General features: G+C 50.7%; 1 protein-coding gene across 2 annotated transcripts in view; it reads right to left on the bottom strand.

The window, feature by feature from the left end:
- Nucleotides 1-20,692, bottom strand: part of WTIP (WT1 interacting protein) — an 84,185-nt gene extending 63,493 nt beyond the window's left edge. Inside the window, exon 1 of one of the 2 annotated variants that reach the window (XR_015806187.1) lies at nucleotides 18,857-20,692. Coding sequence is in view for 1 of the 2 variants with exons in the window: in XM_014892588.2 (XP_014748074.1) it covers nucleotides 18,857-20,297 (1,441 nt within the window). In the remaining variant the exon portion in view is untranslated. The remainder of the gene's footprint in view (nucleotides 1-18,856) is intronic. The other variant, XM_014892588.2, reaches the window with a different exon arrangement.
- Between the last annotated feature and the right edge of the window lie 628 nt (nucleotides 20,693-21,320).

The raw sequence follows: 21,320 nt of genomic DNA, 5'->3' as shown, positions 1-21,320 counted from the left end.
GCTGAAAGGCTCAGCCCAGGGAGGAGCTCACTGCAAACACACTCCACTCTCACAGGAAGATGCTCAGACTGTCCTGATCTAGCAAGTTGAAAACCCTTGGGACAGCTGGTCAAATACAGCTCGAAGGACATGTAAACAGGATATTCTAATTTTGCCTCCTCTACCTTTGGGAAAGAGCAGCACTAAATGCTGTAAATGTGGGCTCATTTCCTGCCTGGGAATTCAGCTGGGGGGGAGAAGTAAAAGTTAGAAAATCAACACACTGCCCATGTGTTTATGCTCTCCAAGGCTGAGCAGAGGTGGGCAGGGGATTGTTCCAGGCTCCTCTCTGCAATGATTCCTGCAAGAGGGCAGCTCTGAGCCTCCCAGCACGATCTCCAGTCTCACCTTCAGGGACTGGCTCCCCCAGCAGCACCCAGACCTGCAGGGGTGGACAGGTCTGACTGACACTGAACTTTGCACTGACACAGGCAGCAGCACAGGAGGCCACGTTCCAACACCTGAATAAATCCAGCTTTCCAACTCTTAGCACCACAGAAAAAGATGCCACACAGTGTAAAGAACTGATAGCTAACTTCATCTTGGCAGGATTTCTGCTAGGTCAGGTATCTTCTGTCTGGACTGCTTTGACTTTTTGCTGGATCAGGTATTGTCAGTCCTGGATCAGGTAACAGCCTGCTCTCCAGCAGCTGGAATGAACTCCAGGGTATGTGGTCTGTCTGGCTAATTCGACACAAATGTGAACACACACTTGACCCACATCCAAACAGTATCAATGAATGATCCAGAAATGCACAAATATTACACTCAGGACCATCCCTCTCCCCTACTTTGACCTAGACTGTCATCTTGACGTGAAACAGGAGCAAAGTGAGTATAAAAGGGCAGAAATTGGAGGGGGAAAAAAAAAAAAGAAACCCATAGAGCTAGTTTTCTCTGATGAAAAAGGTGGGAAATGGATATGGTCACAACACTCAGCTAAGAAGCACATGTTAAATCTGCTTATGCCCTCAGTTATGAGCTCCCTCCCAGAGAGTGACACACCAGCAGCCTGAGCTGGCAGACTGTGTCTAAAATCACACTTTTTTTTTGCCACCCACCTTTTCTCTTCTTGCAGACATAGCAGTGACACAAGTGCCTGGCTGCTCTGCAAAACCTGGGCACTGAGGGAGAAAATGTCCAAGACAGTGACTTAGCTTGGAAAGGACCTGACACAGAAGGCAGCCCCCACCTGTACCAGGGTTTTGGCATCATCTGCTCTTTTCACAACCTGCCCACTGCACCTGCAGCCAAAGCCTTGGCCCACAAGCCCTGTAGAGAAACCTGCAGCCACTCAGCTGAAGTGCTAAGCTGCTGCTGGTAAGGAACAGTGTCCTGCAAGAGCACTTGGCACTGAAATGCAGACAAACACCCCTGGCCTCAATGGCTCCTGTCAAGGAGCAATTTACTTGAGAGGGAGAAGATTTCTCTTTGCTAATGATCCCTGTGCACAGTGCTGGCAGAGCCCTGTCTTCACAAAACAGCTGCCAGCCAGCACTGCAGGACCAGCCACACATCACCAGAGGCCTGTGCCCAGAACTACACTGGGTGCCTTCTCCACACTCACCCTCCTCACCATCTCCATGCCAGGACAGACAGGCATCCTCTTTGCAGGATGAATTTTGGAAGATGGACTGTTTCTTATAAGCTGGATGCCAGACTCAAGTCAAAGTGAGGAACAAGAACAAGATGCTCTTCTCTCCCACTCCTGACACCTCACCACCCCAACATCTCTTATTTAGTAACTCATCAGCTCCACCACCCACAGTCATAAGACAGCAAAGGAGTGGTGGCTAAATTTCCAGCAACCCTTACAAAAATACAACTAAAGCAGAGTTGAAGAGCAAACTACCCTAGTATAATTACTTTTAAAAAATATTTTTAGAAACAGCAAAAAATCACCTCCTCACGAGCTGCATAACCAGGGAAAGAGTGAGCAGATAGGAAAGGGTTAGGAAGGTAATTTTTCACTTTGTTAGTTACAGTAAACATCTCCAAATAAATGTGATCTTATGAATTTCATCAGCCAAACCTCCCTTCTCCACTTTGAAAGGTTACATGAAGTGATGAAACGTTAGTTAATTTATGTGTTAGAGGACTGGCTAAAAAATAGCAGAAACCTGTAATCTTTTCATAATTATAAGTCAACACTTAACTGATATGAGAAGCCTCTATTCATAGCCACTAAAAGGAGCATTCATTCCTCTTTACATCACCCCTTTCCATTATGTCTTAATGCAATTTTCAACAGCAGGTGAAACCACTAAAAATTGGAAACAGTGCGAGAAATTTTCCTCTATCTGGTTTTAATTAAAACCCTCAGCAAAACAGAGAAGTGATAAAAGAGAGGCAACCCTTTCCACCTCAGCTGCTGCCTGTGCACCCATCCTTGGAGAGCCCTTGGAAACCTCACGTGCAATGTCACTGGTTCAGATTAGGATCATGACAAAAGCAATAAAAGACAATTCACATCTGATTATGAACTATGTGGCAGTTGTTTGGTGTCCTTTTAGGTGTCAGGGGACCCACCTGAGAAGTGGACACTGGAGGGAAACCTGATTTTGGGAAACCTGGATGAGACCTGAGCTCCCCACAGGCTCCCATCTCACAGAGACACCTGGGCACTGGGTGGGAGCTGGAGTGTCCCACCCCACTGCCAGCCCCTGCTTCAGACACAGCTTTTGGGGGCAAAGTGCCCAGACTGAGGCTGGACCAGGCACACAGGTACCCAGGCCATGCAGCTTCAGTGTCCCCACGAGCCAGGGTGGTCAGACTGAACTGCAGCTCAAGCTGCTGCTGGTTTCCTTTGCCAGACACACCCCGGGCCCTGGAGGGCCTCTCTGCACAGCTCCCAGCACTGGAGGAGGCTGTGGCTCCCCAGGTGTGGGACTTGGCTTTTCCCTGTGTTGAATTTTATCACGTTCCTATTCCTGCATTTCTGCAGCCTGTCAGGGTCCTGCTGAGCAGCACCACATCCATCCAGTCCATCGAGCATTCCTCCATGGTGGTACAATCACAGGCTGCCTAGAGGAGTGCTCTGTCCCAGCACCCTGGTCATTAATGAAGATGTCAAACACTACTGACTCCACCACTGGCTCCAACTCAACCTCACCCTGCTGTCACACCTGAACTTAGACAGTTTTCAGTCCACCTCACAGTCTGTACTTCACCAGTTTGTCCAGAGGGATGTTATGGGTGACAGCACCAAAAGCTTCACTAACGCTGAGGTCACTGCTCCCCCCTAACTCCCCAAGCTTCTCCTCACAGAAGGCCAACCCAGCACCCCTGCTCCACGTTCTCCCTGGTCTTCCTTTCTCTCTCATATCTGCAGAAGCACTTCTTGACTTCCCTAATTTTCACCAGGGCCAGCTCCAGACGAGCCCTGTGTCTCCTGATATTCCCCCCAGGTCACCTGTCCCTGCTTTCACCCCTTACATATTACACAAATCCTTTCCATTTCTTTCTTCAGAACCCCCTGCTCATCAATGCAGGCCTCTTGCCACTTCCTGCATGTCAGCATGGACCATTCCTGAACCTGGAGACTGCAAGCCTTGAAAAATCAACCAGTTTTCCTGACTCCACTTCTCCCTACCTGCTTTAGAACTCCTGTAAGTCAGCAAAATACAGAATTTATATATTAAATACTCGAAGTTAGTTCAGATCACAGAAATGCTCTCCCCTGGTGTAGTACTGGCCAAGTCTGGACTTCAGCTTCCAAGTAAATCTTACCCTGTCTAAATTCACAGCAAAATGATATGGCTAAGTAAAGAGCTACCTGTGAATATTCACACATTAAATGACTACATAAAGATTTAACTCCCCACTGGATTCTCTTTGGACTTAAAAATAAGCATAAACGCATTTCTGAGTCTGACCTTTGATCAAAACATTCGAGATCAGTGTGTAAATCACTCAGTTGGGATTTTTCCTTCTCATGTGTTAAATCACTGCAGCACAACCGAATGCAAACATTCTGTTAATTGCACAAAAGCCCTTTTGGAATCTCTCCTTCCACTGTATTCACGAAGAAACAGGTTTCTCAATGCTCCCCTGAAAAAAAAAACAACAAAGCAACTATAACACAACCCACAAAACTTATCTTTTTAAAACTAGCTAAAAGAATTAGTTTAGTTGTTGGGGGTTTTAAAATTCATTTATGCTTAAAAAAAAAAAATACTAGAGCCTTTGTCTCCAGATGAATGTAACCTCTTCTGTAATAATATCCATGAAAATAAGGGCAGCTTTTACTCAATCAATGACAAAACTCTTTACTGTGCTTTCTCTGTAAGGTTAAGAGTGAAATACAGAGTTGGTACTGAGCTGGTGCCTGCACATCCCTTGCTTCTCCCACTGGTGCCTTTGACAGATGAAGGATTTTATAATTTCTCCAGAGAAGCTAATTGTCCCCCTTAGAGAAGGAATCATTGTTGATCCTCAATTAGAACAGAGTGTGCTTCACTTCAGTACCAGTCACAAAACCTCTTCTCTGCTTGTCTTCCACCACAGCAAGAGAGATGTTTCTTCAAGCAAAGCAGAAAAAAAACCAACCAAACCCTAAGAGATCACTCAAAATGTTGTTCCCCATTGGTTTTCAGCTGGTGGAGCCACAGCTTTTATCCTGCAGTGGAGTCAGTGAGTCAGGCTGGCAGGAATGGCTGTGCAAGGAGGAACATGCATCCCTTTCCCTGTCCTTCCCTGAGCCAGCAGCACAAAGCTGTGTGCTAGGGAGGAGCTGAGCACCCTGCCCTGGCACTGCCCTGTCCTCTGCAGGGCCAGGCTGCAATCCCAGCCAGCACACAGTCCCTCACCTGCTGGGGAAGGCACAGCTCAGCACCTCCAGCTCACACCTGAGACACTGGCTGTGCCTCAGGCTCCAAACTCCTCTTCCCCTGCACGACACTTTCAACTATTTCTTCCTGACCTGATCATGGAGCTCTTCCAGAGAAGAACATCTGAAGTATTTTATTCCTGTTTAGGACTAGACATGCAGACTGTCACCTGTTCTGATCTCTGTACTCCAGTCTGCACAGAACATCCTTATCTCACTGCTTCCCTCCCCTGGTCCTTCCAAGCTTGTGCCCTGCCCTGGGCTGCAGCATGAGCACAAACATGCAACCATTTGTTCCCCAATGGTCACACTTGACTTTGAGCCAGTCTTTCTTAATTTAGACCCCCGGACAACACTTACTTTGTTGACCTAAGTCAATTGCTTGGTGAGAAACTGCAAGCTGCATGGTCCAAAGAATCCAAACAGCAATTGATTTGCAGGCTTACTGGACACTTTTTCTGGCTGGTAGCTATTTTTGTTGGGAACAGCAAGAAACAATGCGTGCAGAAGTGAGCCTGCACCAGCAGCACATCCAGCTCCCAGATCTTCCTTCAAAACAGGAATTCATGGCCACTCTTTAGGGAGATTTTTTACATGGCGTTGTCACTTGGATGTGCAGCTCTTGTCTCCACTCTCATTCATCTCACTGCATTTTGGTTGCACTCCCAGTCAAATTTACAACATGTACAAGCAAAACAGAAGTCATGACCTAACATTCCTTCACAGTGCCCCTCTAATTTGGTTCCTGGTCAAAATGAAAATGGCTCAAATTAAAAACAAAGTGAGTTTATACCACTTTCAGCTCAGCCCTGGTGCTGGCAGTTCTGGATCAACAGACATTGCTTTGAAATGGCAAAACCCCAGAAAACACTTAGGGGGATGCAAATACACATGCATAAGCTTCATAATAAAAGTGAAATAATGTATTTCTCAGAAACTTAAGCAAATATTACCATGTATCTGCCAGAACTCAGCAGTCTCCCTCGTTTCTTTGTGTTTTTTTTAATCGAAGTTCTCTCTTCCCTTTTCCACGTTGTATGGGAACATTAAGTCAGAATCTCCCCAAATATACACACTTGTGAACACCTGGAGCAGGGCTAGAAACTCCCCATGCAGATATTGACCCAGCTGGGAACAGAAGAGCTCTAAGTCAATGTTCATTATTCACGGGGTACTTTGCCAGAAAAACAAAGTCGCCCTCCCCAATCTTGAAATGCACTTTTTCTCTGACCTCACAATAACCTAACACCAGGTTTCCCATTTCTGCCAGTCCAACCAAGCAAAACACCCAGTAATTTCAAAGGAAGTTCTGCCACAACAGAGTCCAAGATTTGTCCTTCAGCTCAGGGGCGTGGGTGTTTTGTTTTGTGGGTTCGTTTTTTCTCCTTTCATGAGCTACAGAAATGAATCAGAGCAAGTAAGAGGTGTCCAGCCAGAGCCAGGCACCACATGGGTTTGAGCTGCTCCCTGCTCCTGACACCCCCATGGGGAAGTCAGACACAGCCCCTAGAGGAGGGAAGCAGGGAAAAGAGGGAAAAGCAGAGCTTCACACACTTGGCACAGCAGGAAGCTGATTTGCAAGTCTGCGCTTGGCACAACTTCAGAGTGTATTCTTTGGGGTTTTGTGATCTGTGGATCTCCTCCTTCTGGGCTGGTTCTTCACTGGCCTGGATTCCTCCCAGGTGGGAAAGAGGGGCTGAGAAAGCCTTTTCCCAAAGGAGTCACCAGTTTGCTCTTACACAGCATGCAAGGCTGCTTCAGCCCAACCCAAGCTGTCCTTTCTCTTTTTGTATCTTCTTAATAAGTCAGGGAGGTTGTCTGGGTCATTCTATCCCATGTGGAAATGCCCCACTGCTCTCAGGCAACGTGGGATTTGGTGAGTGGATTGCCACATCTCCACTCTGCCAGAAACTCCTGGAAGGGGCAAACCCCCTCCATGCTGCCCTCAAAGCCCAAAGCTGCAGTGCATTTGAGTCCTTCCCTCTCTCTGAACCGGGCAGTGACCAACTGCAGGTGCTGCTGCTGTGGCTGCACCACTCTCCACGAACAGGCAACACCTCCTGCACTGCCCCTCTCACCACCCTCACACAGGAATGTCTCCCTAAAAACCAACACACTGGGAAATTCTCTTTCCAGGCAAAGCAAAACTAGCTTTTTTTCTAAATTGTTTGTGAAACAGCATCTGAGTCTAGCACCTGGTGACTGCCAAGATTTCATAAAAAGACATTAAGTAAGAATAGGCAGGAACTATTATTTTGCTGCAAAACAAAACAAAAAAAAAATGCAACCAAAGGAAGAAAATGGGAAGAGTCCTCAGAGCCCCAGCACCTTACTGAACACAGGCAGCACCAGGGTGATCTCTAGAACCATGTGCATCCCCCCATCTGTGCTGTACATCCTCTCCAGACTCTGCTCTGGGCTCCTTTAAGGGCCCCTGCTCTGGGCAGACGGGAACAAGGAGAAGAAAAGCAGAGGATGCACAGCTCACATCTGGACATGGCCTGCATCCCACCACACCCATCTTCCACCCCATCCTGAGAGCAGAGCAATCTGGAACTCTGTGCCCAGAAGTGACTCTATAGGAGCTGGAGGAGCTCACAGGACACAGAGCATCACAGCTCTGTCCCACACCACTGACTCCACTTGCTCATGGTCACCATAACCAATTCCCTGCAAATTGTCACACAAGCATTTATCAGTGAAAACACCAGGTTCCCAGGCAAACAGCACATGGCTTTTACAGCCCCAGCACAAAGCTGTGACCATTCCATGGTGGGCATGGCCTGGGTGGTGCAGGGGCTGCTGGACAGGCCAAGGAAAAGCACTGGTGTGAATTTACTCATTCCCTCATCTCTGTGGTGTCATAAAAACAACTCCAGATGACTCCCAGCTGTCAGAAACAAGCCAATAGTGCCCCCATGACCTAAACACGACTGCCATTCATGAGGCACCAGTGGGTTTGTCACATGTGCTCCATCTTCTAAATACCCTGCACGAATTTTATTTTGAGATGTCTTGAAGGTTCCTCCCCCACAACTGAGTCACAAAGGTTTGCACCCAAGGCATGGGAGTTTCTGTTGGATCCCTGAAGCCTGGGAGTTTTGAGCTTTCTGTGCTTTGACACTGACCCCCATGAGAACACTGCTTGGGACCTGGGGCCTTGGAGAAGGCTCCAAATTTGGGTGATGGAGTTAAAGTCATGGGTGTGTAGTTAAATAGAAGTGTGTGCTTTCACATGGTGAAGGGTTTTAAATTTGGGTTTTAGAATATAGTAACAGGTAGAGGACAAGGTAGAGAATTTTGGGTGTTGTGTCCTTTCTGTCTTCATGATTTCAGGCAGTAGTTTTTGGTTGGACAGTCAGTGCTGTACTGCAGGTAACAGGGGTTTGGTTACTGGGTCAAAGTTATAAATAATATAGGTGTTAGTTCTTTATTGGATTATTTAGCTTTAAAAAAAACTTGTAACTAGGTAAATTCACCTGCATTTTGCTCGCTTTTAACTGGCAGCTAGAAGTGTTGCAGAATTCTCTGTACTTTAGATAAAATTTAATGAACAACCAAGCCCAAACACGAGAAAATTCATCTCCTTTGTGTTTTTAATCCCAACTCTAAGTGAAGACAAAAAAAAAAAAAAAAAAAAGACAAGCCACTAATTAAGTGGTGCAGATACCACCATTACAAGTCTCCAACAGAGCAAGTGCATCACTGCTCTGCATCACTGCAGCTCTGCAGTGCTGAGGCCCAGCCCTGCTCTAGCCAGGAACAGGTACAACAAGCCAAGAGACCTTCCAAGACAACCAGCTACTGACCTACACTTCAAAAAAATTACATGCTTATTTCTGAAACCAGCTCCAAATATGGGCTCTAACACACTTGATTGGTGTGCAGGTCTGTTTTCTATTGAGTGTGCAGATTTGGGAAACATGGTTCTGATTAAAAACAGGCAACTCACCAACTGCAGAGAATTTTCACATAACTGCCTGGCAAAAACAAACAAAACAAAACAAAAAAAGAGCTGCAACAGTTACTGCCATTCATCAAGACTTCTGCCTTGATCCCTGAGGAATTGCCTGTTTGCCCCACCCACACCTGAGAATGCACCTACACCTGGGATTAGAGCAAGGTTACACAAGGTTAAGAGCAAATGCACAGAGAAACATGGAGAATCCAAGATTTTACCAATTACAGCTCTTTCCACTGCCTACTACACAGTTGTTTTGTCTTAGCTGATATTGCACTCCAGTATCTTTTGCTTCTTCCCTTTTTCTTTAAAGAAAACCAAAAATCAACATTCCCTTTGAACCAGCACGGTTGTGGAGAGATGGAAAGAGTGAGAGTGGAGCATTCACAGACAGTGGGTCCGATCCTGCTGCATTCCATGCTGGTGACAGGGACAGGCAGGGCAGCAGAGAGCAGCACATGGCCAGGTTAACACAGTTTGGTGAGCAGGGGTAACCACAGGAGTGACAGAGTTTATTCACTATGCCCTTGCTCAGAACCACTCCATCAGTGATTATTTTCCTGTCATTCAATATTCGACCCAAACAAATGGATAAGCAAAACATAGGAAACCAAGATCCTGCTCTGACTCCAATGCTACTGAAGGCAATGTCACATCCACAAGGCCAAGCAAACAGAACCAGCCACAGCAGCAGAGCCCTTGGTTGTCTCAGCTCAGCCAAGTCCACGTTCAGGTCCAGACATCTCCCACCTGGTTAGAAATCCCTTCCTACCAAAAGTTTCCCATCCACACACACACAGACAGGAGCCTCAGATCCTTGGAATTAGAGTTTGGGACATCCACGAGCTGTGTGTCAACAGCACCTGACCCAACCAGGAGCCCACTCAGGGCTGGCCCCACCTGATGTCCCCTGGGCAGGACCAGCACAGAGAGAGGCTGCAAAGTGCAGCAGGAGCACCCAGCCCGGCCCAGCCCAGGAGCTGCAGCACAGGGAAAAGGTTTGTGCCATGACCACCAGAACAAAAGGGTATTTCCCATGCCTGGGAGAGGCCAGAGGCTCTCCACAGACCACAGGAAATATGATCCAAGCCAGCTGAAGCATCTAAACATGCACAACTGTCAAACTGCATTTAAGAATGGCTTTTTGTTTCTCTTTATTTTAACTTTGAAATTTTCTCATTTTTTCAAGTGACCACATTAAAGGAAGAAAACATCTTGTTTTCTCTTTCCAGGAGTTCTGAGGTGTCAGCAGTGAAACAGTTCACCAAATAAATGTTTGGATGGCTGGGAAACAATGAAAGTCCCTAGCAGTCCTTCTACAACAGCCGTCTACTTTCCCAAAAAACTATCAATACATTCTGAACTGAAACAAGCTTTGTGCAGCCAAATTCTTAAAAGACCACTATTACACGTGAGACATGACCTTTTGTAACCTATTAAATGCCTCCTGGCTGTCCATTCGATCCACTCCCTATTTCATGACAGCCTCTGATATTAACATTCTTACACCTGCACACCTCCCCACATTCCCAAACACACACATTAACCCCAAATCACTTCACTGCTGCTGCCTGCAATTAAACACCTCACAATTGAGGCTGGAGTTGGGGCACATGATAAAGTATTTATGCTGTTATTCCAACCCAATCATATCCCTCTTTCAAAGTGTCTTGGTTTCAGTTCAAAACCGGGCAGAAACACCAATTTAGTGTAGTGGTTTAGATTTGCTAATTTTAATATACTTATTTTTTGCTGTGAGATACAATTAGGAGTAAAAGTAAGGCAGGCCTAAAAATTAAAGGGTATAATGAAAACGTTCCTACCTTCTCCTAAATACTAATGAATATAAAACTAGCACACAAAGTCACTTGATTTCTCATCCCTGGCACCTGAGGAACTCAATTCTCTGCTGGGTAGCTCAGCCCCCAAAGCCCATCAGGGGTCCCAGGGCAGCTCAGCCCTGCTGGGCAGCACCAACCCCACCAAGCCCAGCAGCCCAAGATGGTTTTTTCGGGCAGGCAGAGCTGCAGCAGGAGGGTGGGACATGGCCCTTGTGCCCCACCCCAGCCACACCAGAGGCTCAAACCCCACTGCCCACAGGTTTCCATGCAGAGCCTGCCAAGAAGAACTTTTCCAGCATCTCAAATGTGGAAATAGGTGTCACTAACAATAAATCCCCCTCCAGCTGAGTCCCCCGGGCAAGCCCTTGCACCTTTCTGTGCACAGTAGTTCTCAGCTGAGCATTAAATGGGTGTTTGTGCCCTGGGGTGCTGAGGCTTTTTCCTTCATGAGTCATAGGCCTTTTCTTAAAAGTCTGCTGGAACACATAAAAATGTGACATTAGAGATTTAGTAAAAACTGCTCCAAAAAACAAGGAATGAAGTTTCAGACAATGTGAAATACTCCAGCTGGAAGAGATGCATGACTTGCTTGGCCACTTTTCTGTGCTCAGTCTCAGCACAGTAACAAGCAAGGCTACACTGACAGGGAGCTAAAACAACCCAGTGATGTTAATAAGAAGAGATAACACATACCACAGAATGGAACTATCTGCTGCAATGTAGAAAAAAAAGAAAATCCACTTCCAGAGACAGCACCCACACCGGCACATTGAAAAATCACACACAAATCCAGCCAAACACCACATTTATTGGTTGATCATTAGCACATTTACTAATTTTGATCATTGCACATTTGCTAATTTTGTTCAGAGCTGAAGGCTAATAAGCCAGCAGGAGTCCTGCTGCCAGCCTCAGGAGCTGTCACACCCCTGGAGCAGCTCCAAGCAATGCCACATCACAGCCCCAGGTACCACGGTCCTGTCAGGACTTGAACCTTTCAGGCAGCTGAACACAGCCCTCCAAAGGGAGCCTTTCCAAGCTCCTAATAAACCTTGCATGCACATTCCTGGATCCCATCCTTCTGGCTGCTTCAGTTTTGCTTGATTTCACACATCCCCATCCCTGTCACAGAGGAGGCACTTTGTCCAGGATGGGCACAAAAATCAACCACCACATCATACTCTAAGGCACTCGGCTTCTCCAGCCACAGAACATGAAATTATTTTGGACACAACCAACCAAACTCTGCCAACGTACTGTGAAGTGCTGTCCTGAGGTATTTGGGACATATGATGTAGGCAGAAGGCCAAGCCTGGAGCTTATTAAATGTCTGCATAAATGTTCTGATCTTAGTAAAACTATTTGGCTTATCACTGTTAGTTTATTTTCTTTCCATTGCTGAACAATCCTATTATATACCTGAAAATTACTTTGCCAAGTTTGGAGCAGTTTTTAAAAATAATCACTTCAGGATTAGGCAAATTCTCCTTTGAGAGTTTTCTAAGTACCCAATATCCACACAGCTAAGAGACATTTATTTCCTAATTTATTAACTGTGGATATTAAGGATTTCAGCCTAAACCTGCTGCCATGAAGCCATCAGTGATAACACACAAACTTGTACCATTTACATATTTTAGATGCAAAAATGGTACAACTTCAGGGATGTGTGCCACTGAAAAAAATCAACTTCAATCAAATTATAAAAACAGTTACTTTGACAATTACCTGTTTCTTCACAGCAGGGTATTTCTATTCTGCAAAATACAGTGTCCATCGAACCCATTAAAGTCATTAAAAAGTCATTTAAAGTCATTAAACTGGGATTTCTTCCCACTTCACACACCACCATGTATGACCCTCCAGTGAGTGACTGGACCTCAAATGGGACATTCACACCCAAAAATCTTCGTGAAGATCCAGCACAGAGGTGAGGCAGACAATCCAAGTTCAGCTCTGCTACAGAACCAATTCTGACTTTCAGTCTTGCTTAGGATGTCTCCCTGACCCACCTGAGAGAGCAGAGCTGACTGGGCTGGGGTTTTTTTGGGGGTGAGGGGCTAGGCCAAGGGGGAAGGGCATGTTTAAGCCTGGTGTTACTTCTGGGATTTATCCTTGAGGAAAACAACACAGCCTCGGCCTGGAGGTTGTGCCAACCCTAAAAGCTGAGCAGAAGTAAAGAACTGCTCAGCGTTTCTCACAGCATTTCCTCTCCAAGCCAAACTGCAGCACAGGCTCCACTCAGCCCCTGCAAACCTTCCCTGCCCAGCCCAGCCTGGCTGCAAAGCCTCACTGGACACACACAGGAGCATCTGCCAAGCCCTGGGCAGCAGGGGAGGGTCACAGAGCAGGTACCAGCACAGCAGAGCTCCTCCTGCAGTCACAAACCTCTGTACTGGAGCTCACCTTGGTACCTCTAATAAACACGTGGCAGCTCTTTGGAAGCTCTTCTTTCCCTTTTACACACAGTGCTTTTACAAGAGTAAAAAGCATGTGCAATAAAAAGAAACAAAAAAACCCCATTTGCTATGAAACAATTCCCCATCCACAGTCAAGTGTCATGCAACTGAAGAAAAGGTTTGTCCCCATTCATAACACAGGCTTCTGTCCAAGTTACAGCCATCCAAATTCCCATTTCATGTTAATAACATGTATCCAATACTTAATAAAATAAAAAACCACACATATTCCACAGCTCTCCCCTGCTGTTATTACATCACTACCCAAGTTCAAGGAGAGCCATAAGGATGTGCATGGCTAGCAGGGACTGCAAGAAGACATCTCAGGAGCATCCCTCAGAGCACATTTCATGCCACAGACAAGACTCCTTTTTCCCAGTTCTGTAGATTTGTGTTATCCTGTGCTTTTTTCATGTTAATTCCTTCTACTTTGTCTCACCCCACCTTCCTACTCCTTCCTCCCTTTGGATGATGCTCCAGCTACAGACTTTATCCCTCTCCACCGTTACTTCCTTGCCCCATTGAGGGGACAGTGTCCTGGCAGTCCTGAGCCACAAGGACGCTGCTACTTCACAGGCACCCCAGCACCTCCCAGTGCAGCTCCTCCTGCACCTGCCCCCATGAACACACACCTCCCTTGCCTGGCCCCTTGTTGAAGGCTTTCTTGCTCTTTGGAGAGGGGTCAGAAAAGCCTGACCACTCTCAGATTAGTTTCAGCCATGTATTTTCCAGCTGTAATAGGGAGCTTAGAAAAGAACAGAACTCTGAGATACACAGCCCGTTTGAGCACTTCAGGAGACCCCACCATGTGAGTTTATTTCTATTTAAGTGTTTGCCTATCAAAGGCAATTTTTTCCCAGGACAGCCTCAACTGTAAATGCTGAAGGACAACAGCTGCTTACCAACTCTGAATGAATTTCTAAGCCCAGAAAAAGAGAAATATAAAGTAATTACCAGACAATAAATCTTTGCTTATTCCCCAAAACAAGTATGATGTATTAATCATTACCTCTACTTTGATGGCAACAAGAAAGATCTAATATTTCACAAAGAAACCTTCAGGAACTCCTAAGACTGAAAACAACTTCATAGCAAATCTCTCAAGTGTTCTGGTGACCAACTGCAAGCTCACCTAAATTTCATTCAAATTTCATCTCTGTGCAGTACAGCTTTTAGAGAGTCACCACTGTTACCTGTCTTAATTTTGATCCCACTGGCATAAACACCCTTCCATCACATCAACCTGCACACACAGAACAAGCACAAACATACAGCTCTGAATTCATGAGCATATTGCAGGGCTCAAACCCAGATTTACACGGATGACTACACACATAAAGGGCAGAGAGGGCCTGGATGGGTCTAGAGATTTATTTCTTCCCTTCCCTCACCTACCAGGCCAAAGACTTTTCAACACCATGTTATCAGCACTGTTTCTTGGTGGTACTCCAAAGGACATGTGCTGGTACTGCTGGATGGCTTTCTGGAAAGAGAGCTCTCCAAAGTCAAGGCTACCCACGAGGGTAGGCACGGGCTGTGCCAGACTGAGGACTGCATTATTAACAGAATCCAGATTTGTGTCTCATTCTGAGACATCATGCTTCCCCTAGCAAAGCTCCTTCAGTCCCCAGGAATTCAAATCCCCTGCTTTTATCTGCCTGTGAAAGGCAAGGAAGGTGGCAGCTCTGACAGGATCACTTGTTCTCACTGAGCAGCAGCACACGTGGTGTGAACTCACTTTGTGCTGCATCTCAGGGTGAGGTGGCAGCCAGGGCTGGGGAGGGCTCTGGGTGTGCAGAGATGGGGAAACACATCTTCGCAAAGGGCACTCCCTGCACAAGGGGAGCTGCAGGACAGCAGCAGAGCTGCAGACTTGCTTGTCTCCCTGGAATTTGCACAGGCAAGCATCTGCACCCCCCACCTCCCCAGGATCAGGTGCCTCTCGCAGCTCTGGCAGAGGACAATGTGACAATTAAGTCACTTCTTGTGCTGGATTCCAGCAGCAAGATGAGCAGAGCCCTTGTTGGGGATGTCTGCAGCACAGCAGGGCTGCCAGCAGTGTGCGAGTGCTGCCTGCACCCCTCCAGCCACTGCTGACAGCACCAGCACAGAGATCTGCTTCAGGAACAGCAGCCAGGTCAGACTGCTCAACATGGACCTTTCCCTGCCTGGCAGCTGACAAGCCATGGGTTTACAGTCAGTCCCACAAGGTTGCATGGCTGGGATGGGTGTGCCAAAATACAACTTTAACCTTACTTTTTTTTTTCAACACCTAGACATTAGACTGAAGTATTCTGCAAAGAAAACAGAATTTAAGACAGTGCCAGAGCTCATGAGTTTCCAACACCCACTAATGTCCTGCTGAAACCTTGGGATGAACATTCAATTTAAAAAACATTCCTGAAACAACTTTCACCTCACCTTATACCAATGTTCAGCACAAAAGAGTTATGATAATGAGTGAAAGTACTCTTTATTACCTCACTTCTCAGCATCTGTTACTAAACCAAGCACATTTACTAAACTGTCAGTACCTTGACAGGTCTCAGGGGGTTAAGGAAGAAGAGGTTTGGGTAGGGAATGCACAGGAAGCAGCTACAAGGGGAACAAAGTCTCACAGCTTTACCCAATTCAGCTGCTGCCAAAGCAAGGGTCTCAGCTTTCTGGAACCCTCTGTCTGCACTCTCTGCCTTGGGTCAGCTCCAGCCTTCTCTTTGACAAGAATGAGCTGGAGCAGCTCACCAATCCAGCTCAAACAACCCTTCCTCTTGTCCCTCCTTCTCTGCAGGCTTTGTTTTCATCAGATCAGTGAGTGCAGGTGGCTGCAAGGTGCTGGTGGGAGCACTTGGGAGTGGAATGGTGCTGTCCCTCACCTGTGCAACTGGGCAGATGCAGAGCCTTCCTTTGCACCACTGGTATCTTTACTCAGATTAAACCAAGTGCAGGAGGGCACCTTCCTTTCCTCTACAGATGCTCTGAAGCCTGGGAGAAGGAAGGAGAGGATGGAGAAGTTGAAGTAGTAAAGCAAAGCTCCCAGCACAGCACTGCTCAGGGAGACAGCTCTGAGCCCACCAGAGTTGAGGGCTTGCACCTTGCTTGGCTCCCCCAGAGCCTCTCTGGAGATCAGGCCCTGCACTTCTCCCCCATTTGTATTTATCTGTCCCAGACTACAGGTCTCTCCTGAAACAGAGCAGGGAGGTGTGGGAAAGCAGCCAGGGCCTGCCAGCACCAGCACCCTTGGGAGAACATTCACACAAACTGACCCACAACCAGGGTAGAGCTGCTCCTCCTCCAAGCAGAGCTGGCTTGTCCCTTGACTTCAGTTTCAAAATAGCACACTGCTCGATTTTTAATTTTACTGGGGATGTGGGGAGGCAATAACATGATGACAGGACACAGAGCACAGTAAATACCTGGTGTCCTCATATCAGCATTTACTCATTAGAGAATTGAGCTCATCTCATTAAGAAGCAGTAAAGCATCTCTTCTGTTCCCTCCACCTTGTTGGACCTGTTGGCTCAACACTTCTGCTCTCCACAGGCACCAAAGAACACCCACCACTGCCTCTGGAGTATGCCAGACACCAGTGCTAGCTAAGCAGACACTCCACAGCTGCAGCACGTACAAACTGCAATTAAAATCAATGCATTTTCCTTGCTTCTTTTTATTAACTTGTTTAAGACACTCTCGGGTAAGTTGAACTAAAACCAGACTTCTCCCTATTCTGTTCTCACTCCCCTTGACTCTGACCAACAGCCTGTGGTCAGCCCTGCCAGACTCTCATGCCCCAGCTCAGCCAAAACTCAGTATTCACCTCCATGGATCATCTGAACCAAAAACGTGGGATCAAATCCACCAGGATTTATCAAAACCCCAACAACTCACAGAATCAACTTTCTCTTTCAAAGCAGCTCAGTTTTCTGGGTTTCATCTGCTTCCAGGGTGGAAGGCACAGCAGTGGTCCTTCGTGCTGCCCCAGCAGGAGCCTCCAGAGCAGTCCAGAGCCGTCCCAGGCACAGGCTCAGTGCTCATCCTGCATTTCCTGCTGCAATACCTCGCTATGGAGCATACCTGCGAGCAGGGGCACTTCCAACAGCCCAACTGATAAATAAGAAAATTTATCCACAACACAGATTCCTCACATTTGCTCCTGGAACCCCTGATCACACATCCAGTTTTCCCAGGCCACTGGAAACAGCTCCCAGAGGCTCAGGACAGATAATTTGTTTCTTACTCTTACATTTTATTCCTCAGTCTCTCACTATTTACCATGGAAACATTGAAGGTAACATTTCCTGCAGTTTGTGTATTACAAGCCCCATGCAGCTCCTGCACATCCTCCAAGGGAACCAGAACTGTCCCCAGCAGGATCCTCAGCTGCTGAGGAGCATCTGCCAGGTGCCAACACTGCAAAAGATGCAGCGGGTGATCCATCAGCTTCCTTATCAGCCCTAGACGGATGAAGGAAGGCAGTAAGCACTGCATTCAGCCTCCTTTGTCTGGGCACAAAAGCCTGCAGAAACTCTGCCACTGCAGTTTACAGAAAGGTTTTCCTGGTAAAGAGGCTGCTGCTCACTTAGCTACCTCCACTGTGTGGCCCAGGTCTCTCTCCCAGAGAAGTGAAGGCAGCCCTGCAGCTCCTTCCTGCCCTGCACAGCGCACCAACGCTGCGCCAAAAGCACTCCGAGCCTGCCGATGGCATCAGTGACCAAGGTACCCCACGGCTCCATCCCCAGGAACGAGAAGCGGCCCGGCAGCCTCTCCCACACAAAGCAGGGAGACAGCCATTCCCTCAGAGGCCTCGGGTGGGGCTGGCTCACCCACACCCCTCACCTTCCCGGCTCTTCGTCCCTCCCTCCCTCCCCTGCGGGAGCTGTGACATCGCTGCGGAGCCCGGCCCGCTCGGTGGGAGCGGGGGGCGAAGGAGCCGCTCCCGGGCTCGCCTCAGTCCCCAGCGCACCAGAGCCAGGGCAGCACTTGCACGCTCCAATTTCTCGCACGTGTTTTAGCCTTTGCCATCCCGTACAAAGAAAGAAAGACAGGGGAGCCTAATCCTAACTAGTGTGGCTATAAAACACGTGCACTCATCCGCGTTTCTGTAAGTTACTCTTCTTCCATAAAGATGACAAAAATTCGGATGACCAACAGGCCGATTTAACCTCAGCAAGGGCTCCTCTCCGGTCCCAGGGATGTCCCTTGTGCTGAGCAGACCGTGCGAGGCCTCGCAGGGCGGGAACAATGCTGGGCTCCCACAGGTACTCTGAACTAGCACAAAGATTTCATTGAACGAGGCACTAAGAGCTGTTCCGCCAGCCATACTCATCATCTACAAAAGTTACCACAGACTGAGAGCAGGATCGCAAACACCACAGCCCCTGGGATGCTGGAGGTTAGCAGAGAAGCTCATGAGGAAGGGAGACAAACACTGCAAGCCCCGACTGCACAAACAGCTCTCGCCACACTTCAGACAAGCCTCCCACCCGCACGTGGAAAGGGCAGCATCACACATCCCGGCAAACCGCGTTGGGAAGAGACACGAGAGAGCTCACATACCGGCAGTGAACTATGGTGCAAGCACTTCGGACACCAGACAGTGTCTGTGGCCATGTGAGACTCCAGCAGGTACCTGGTCCAGAGCAGCCCCGGGCATCGCACACCCGCCTTCTCTGACTCGGCAGGCCCCGCGCACCGCCGCCCTCCAGCCGCCCGCTCCCCCCGCCCCACTCACCGAAGTACTCCTTCTTCATGTGCATTTCCAGCTCCTTCTCCAGCTCTAGCGTCAGCGCCTCCAGCCGCCTCTCCGCCTGGCTGGGGCCGCTCTCCCGGCACGGCGTCACCTGGTAGGGGAGCTTGAATTTGGGAGCCGAAGCGGAGCCTTTGGTCGGGCTGTAGGCGTAGGGGGGCGGCGGCTCGGGGGCGCCGGCCGGGTGCTGCTGGTCGTGCCGCGGCGGGGACTGTGCATGGATGCGGTGGTACACGTCCCCCAGCTCGGGCACGGCGCCGTCCTCCTGCAGGCCGGGCCCCAGCAGGGACGAGCGGGGCGACGGCAGCTGCAGCTCGGGGTAGGCGCTCATGGAGCCGCGGGAGCTCCGCGAGCTCTGGCTGGAGATGCTGGAGCGGGGGCTGACCACGGCGGGGCCGGCCGAGCCACGGCCCTCGGGGCCGCAGAGGCTGGAGCGGGGGCTGGCCAGGGCGAGCCCGGCGCCGGCCGCCCCCTCGGGCTCGGCGCTGCCCGGCGGGCCGTACCTGCAGTCCGAGTAGCTGGAGCGGGGACTGGCGGTGCAGGAGTACTGGCTGGCGGTGCTGGAGCGGGGGCTGGCGTGGCGCTGGTCGTAGCCCATGCTGATGCCGCTGGTGCGGTTGCTGCTGGGCTTGCTGCCGCCGCCGTCGTAGCCGGTGAGGCTGGCGCGGGGGCTGGAGTGTTTGCTGGTGTCACTGGCCGTGCTGGCGTAGCTGGAGCGGGGACTGAGGGCGGCTCCGTCGTACTGCACCAGGCTGGCGCGGGGGCTGCCGAACTTGTCCTGCCCGGGCACCACCAGGCTGGAGCGGGGGCTGGAGAACTTCTCGTAGGGCAGCGCGACCGCGCCGCCCAGGCTGGAGCGCGGGCTGGAGAACTTGCCGTGCTCGGCGGCGGGGCCCGGCGAGGCGGCGGCCAGGCTGGCCCGCGGGCTGGCGGCGCCGAACTTGCCGTCCGGGCCGCCGGGAGCCCGCCCGCCGCCCTTGGCCACGTAGCCGCCCTCGTAGGCGCTGCCCGCGGCGTAGCGGTAGCCCTCGGCCGAGTAGCGCTTGCCCTTGTCGGTGAAGCCGCTGTAGCAGGGCAGCGCCACCTCGGAGCGGGTGCACAGCCCCTCCTCGCAGCACGGCGGGCCCGCGGGCGGCTCGGCGGCGGCGCGGCCGTTGGCGCGGAGCGGGGCGGCTTTGCCGCAGGGGGCGGCGGCGGGGAAGCCTTCGGCGGGCGGCGGCGCGGCGGTGCCGTTCATCTTCCGGCCCCGCTGCTCCGCCGTCATGTGGGCGGCGATGACCCGCTTGGTCTCCTCCAGGTCGGGGTGCAGCGCCAGGTCCCGGCGGCCGCCCCGGCCGTACGGACCCTCCGGGCAGGGCTCGTACAGGGACAGGTCCTCCATGAACTTGGTAGCCTTCAGTGCCATGTCCTCCTCGTACTTCTCCATGCTCGGCCGGAGCCCGGCGGCGCGGGGCGGGGGAGGGCGGTGAACTCTCCGCGAAAGCGCAGCCCGGAGCGGAAAAAGAAGAGGAGTGGGGAAAAAAAAAGAAAAAAAAAAACAAAAACAACACAATAAAAAGCCAAAAAGCACCAAAAAATCCCCAAATCCGGCAACACAAGAAGCACCCCAGAAGAAAGCCCCTTCCCGCGGTCCTGGCGGGGCAGCGGCGGGACGCGACTCCTTGTCCGGAGAGTTGCGAGGCGGCGGCTGGGCTCGGGGCGGTCACCCGGGCGGCATCCCGCGCCGCGGCGCTGGGCTCGGTGCGGCCGGGCTGCCCGGCGGAGCGCGGCCGGCGCAGACGAGGCGCCCCTGTGTCACTTTCCAGCCTTAAATAAGTTGCTCGGTCCAGTCAATGGCGCGCTGCGCGGAGGAATTTGCGCTCGGCGGGTCCCGGCCCCCGCCGCCCCCGGCGGCCGCCCCGCGGCGGGGCCGCGGCTCTCCCGCACCCCCGGGCGGGGGCGAAGGCGGCGGCCGGCCCGGAGGGGCTCTGCGGCGCGGCGAGCGCAGCGCGGGGCGCGGCGAGGCAGGGACTCCTTTGTGTGGGGCAGGAATGCGAGGAAGGAGACTGGGCGCTGCGTCCCGCTGGAATGTAGTTAATGCCGGAGCCAAACAATGATTTTCCCCGAGTCAGTCAGGGAGAGGGCGGCCGCGGCGCTGCTCGGCGGCGGGGTCGGCAGCTCCCTCCTCGGCTGGGGCCGGCCGAGCCCGGCCCGGGGCCGGCGGCGGGCGGTGGCGGGGCTGTCACCGCGCCTGGGTCCCCACGCGGGGCTCGGGGAGCCGCGCACGGAGCGCCCGGGCAGGAGCGCTCGGGGTCCCGGCCCGGGGAGGCTCCGCTGCCCGCGCCCCTCGCTGGGTCTCTCCGGCAGCACCCACGGCCTCGGCCCGCGCGGGGAACGGGCGGCTCTGCCCCGCACAAACACCGGCATCGCTGCGGGGGCCGCCGATCGGGAGCAGCCCCGCACCTGTGCG

The sequence above is a fragment of the Sturnus vulgaris genome, chromosome 12 (genome assembly GCF_052056855.1).
Source record: "Sturnus vulgaris isolate bStuVul1 chromosome 12, bStuVul1.hap1, whole genome shotgun sequence".
NCBI lineage: Eukaryota > Metazoa > Chordata > Aves > Passeriformes > Sturnidae > Sturnus > Sturnus vulgaris.
The sequence above is the reverse complement of the archived record's forward strand: the minus strand, read 5'-3'. Positions and strand labels throughout refer to the sequence as shown.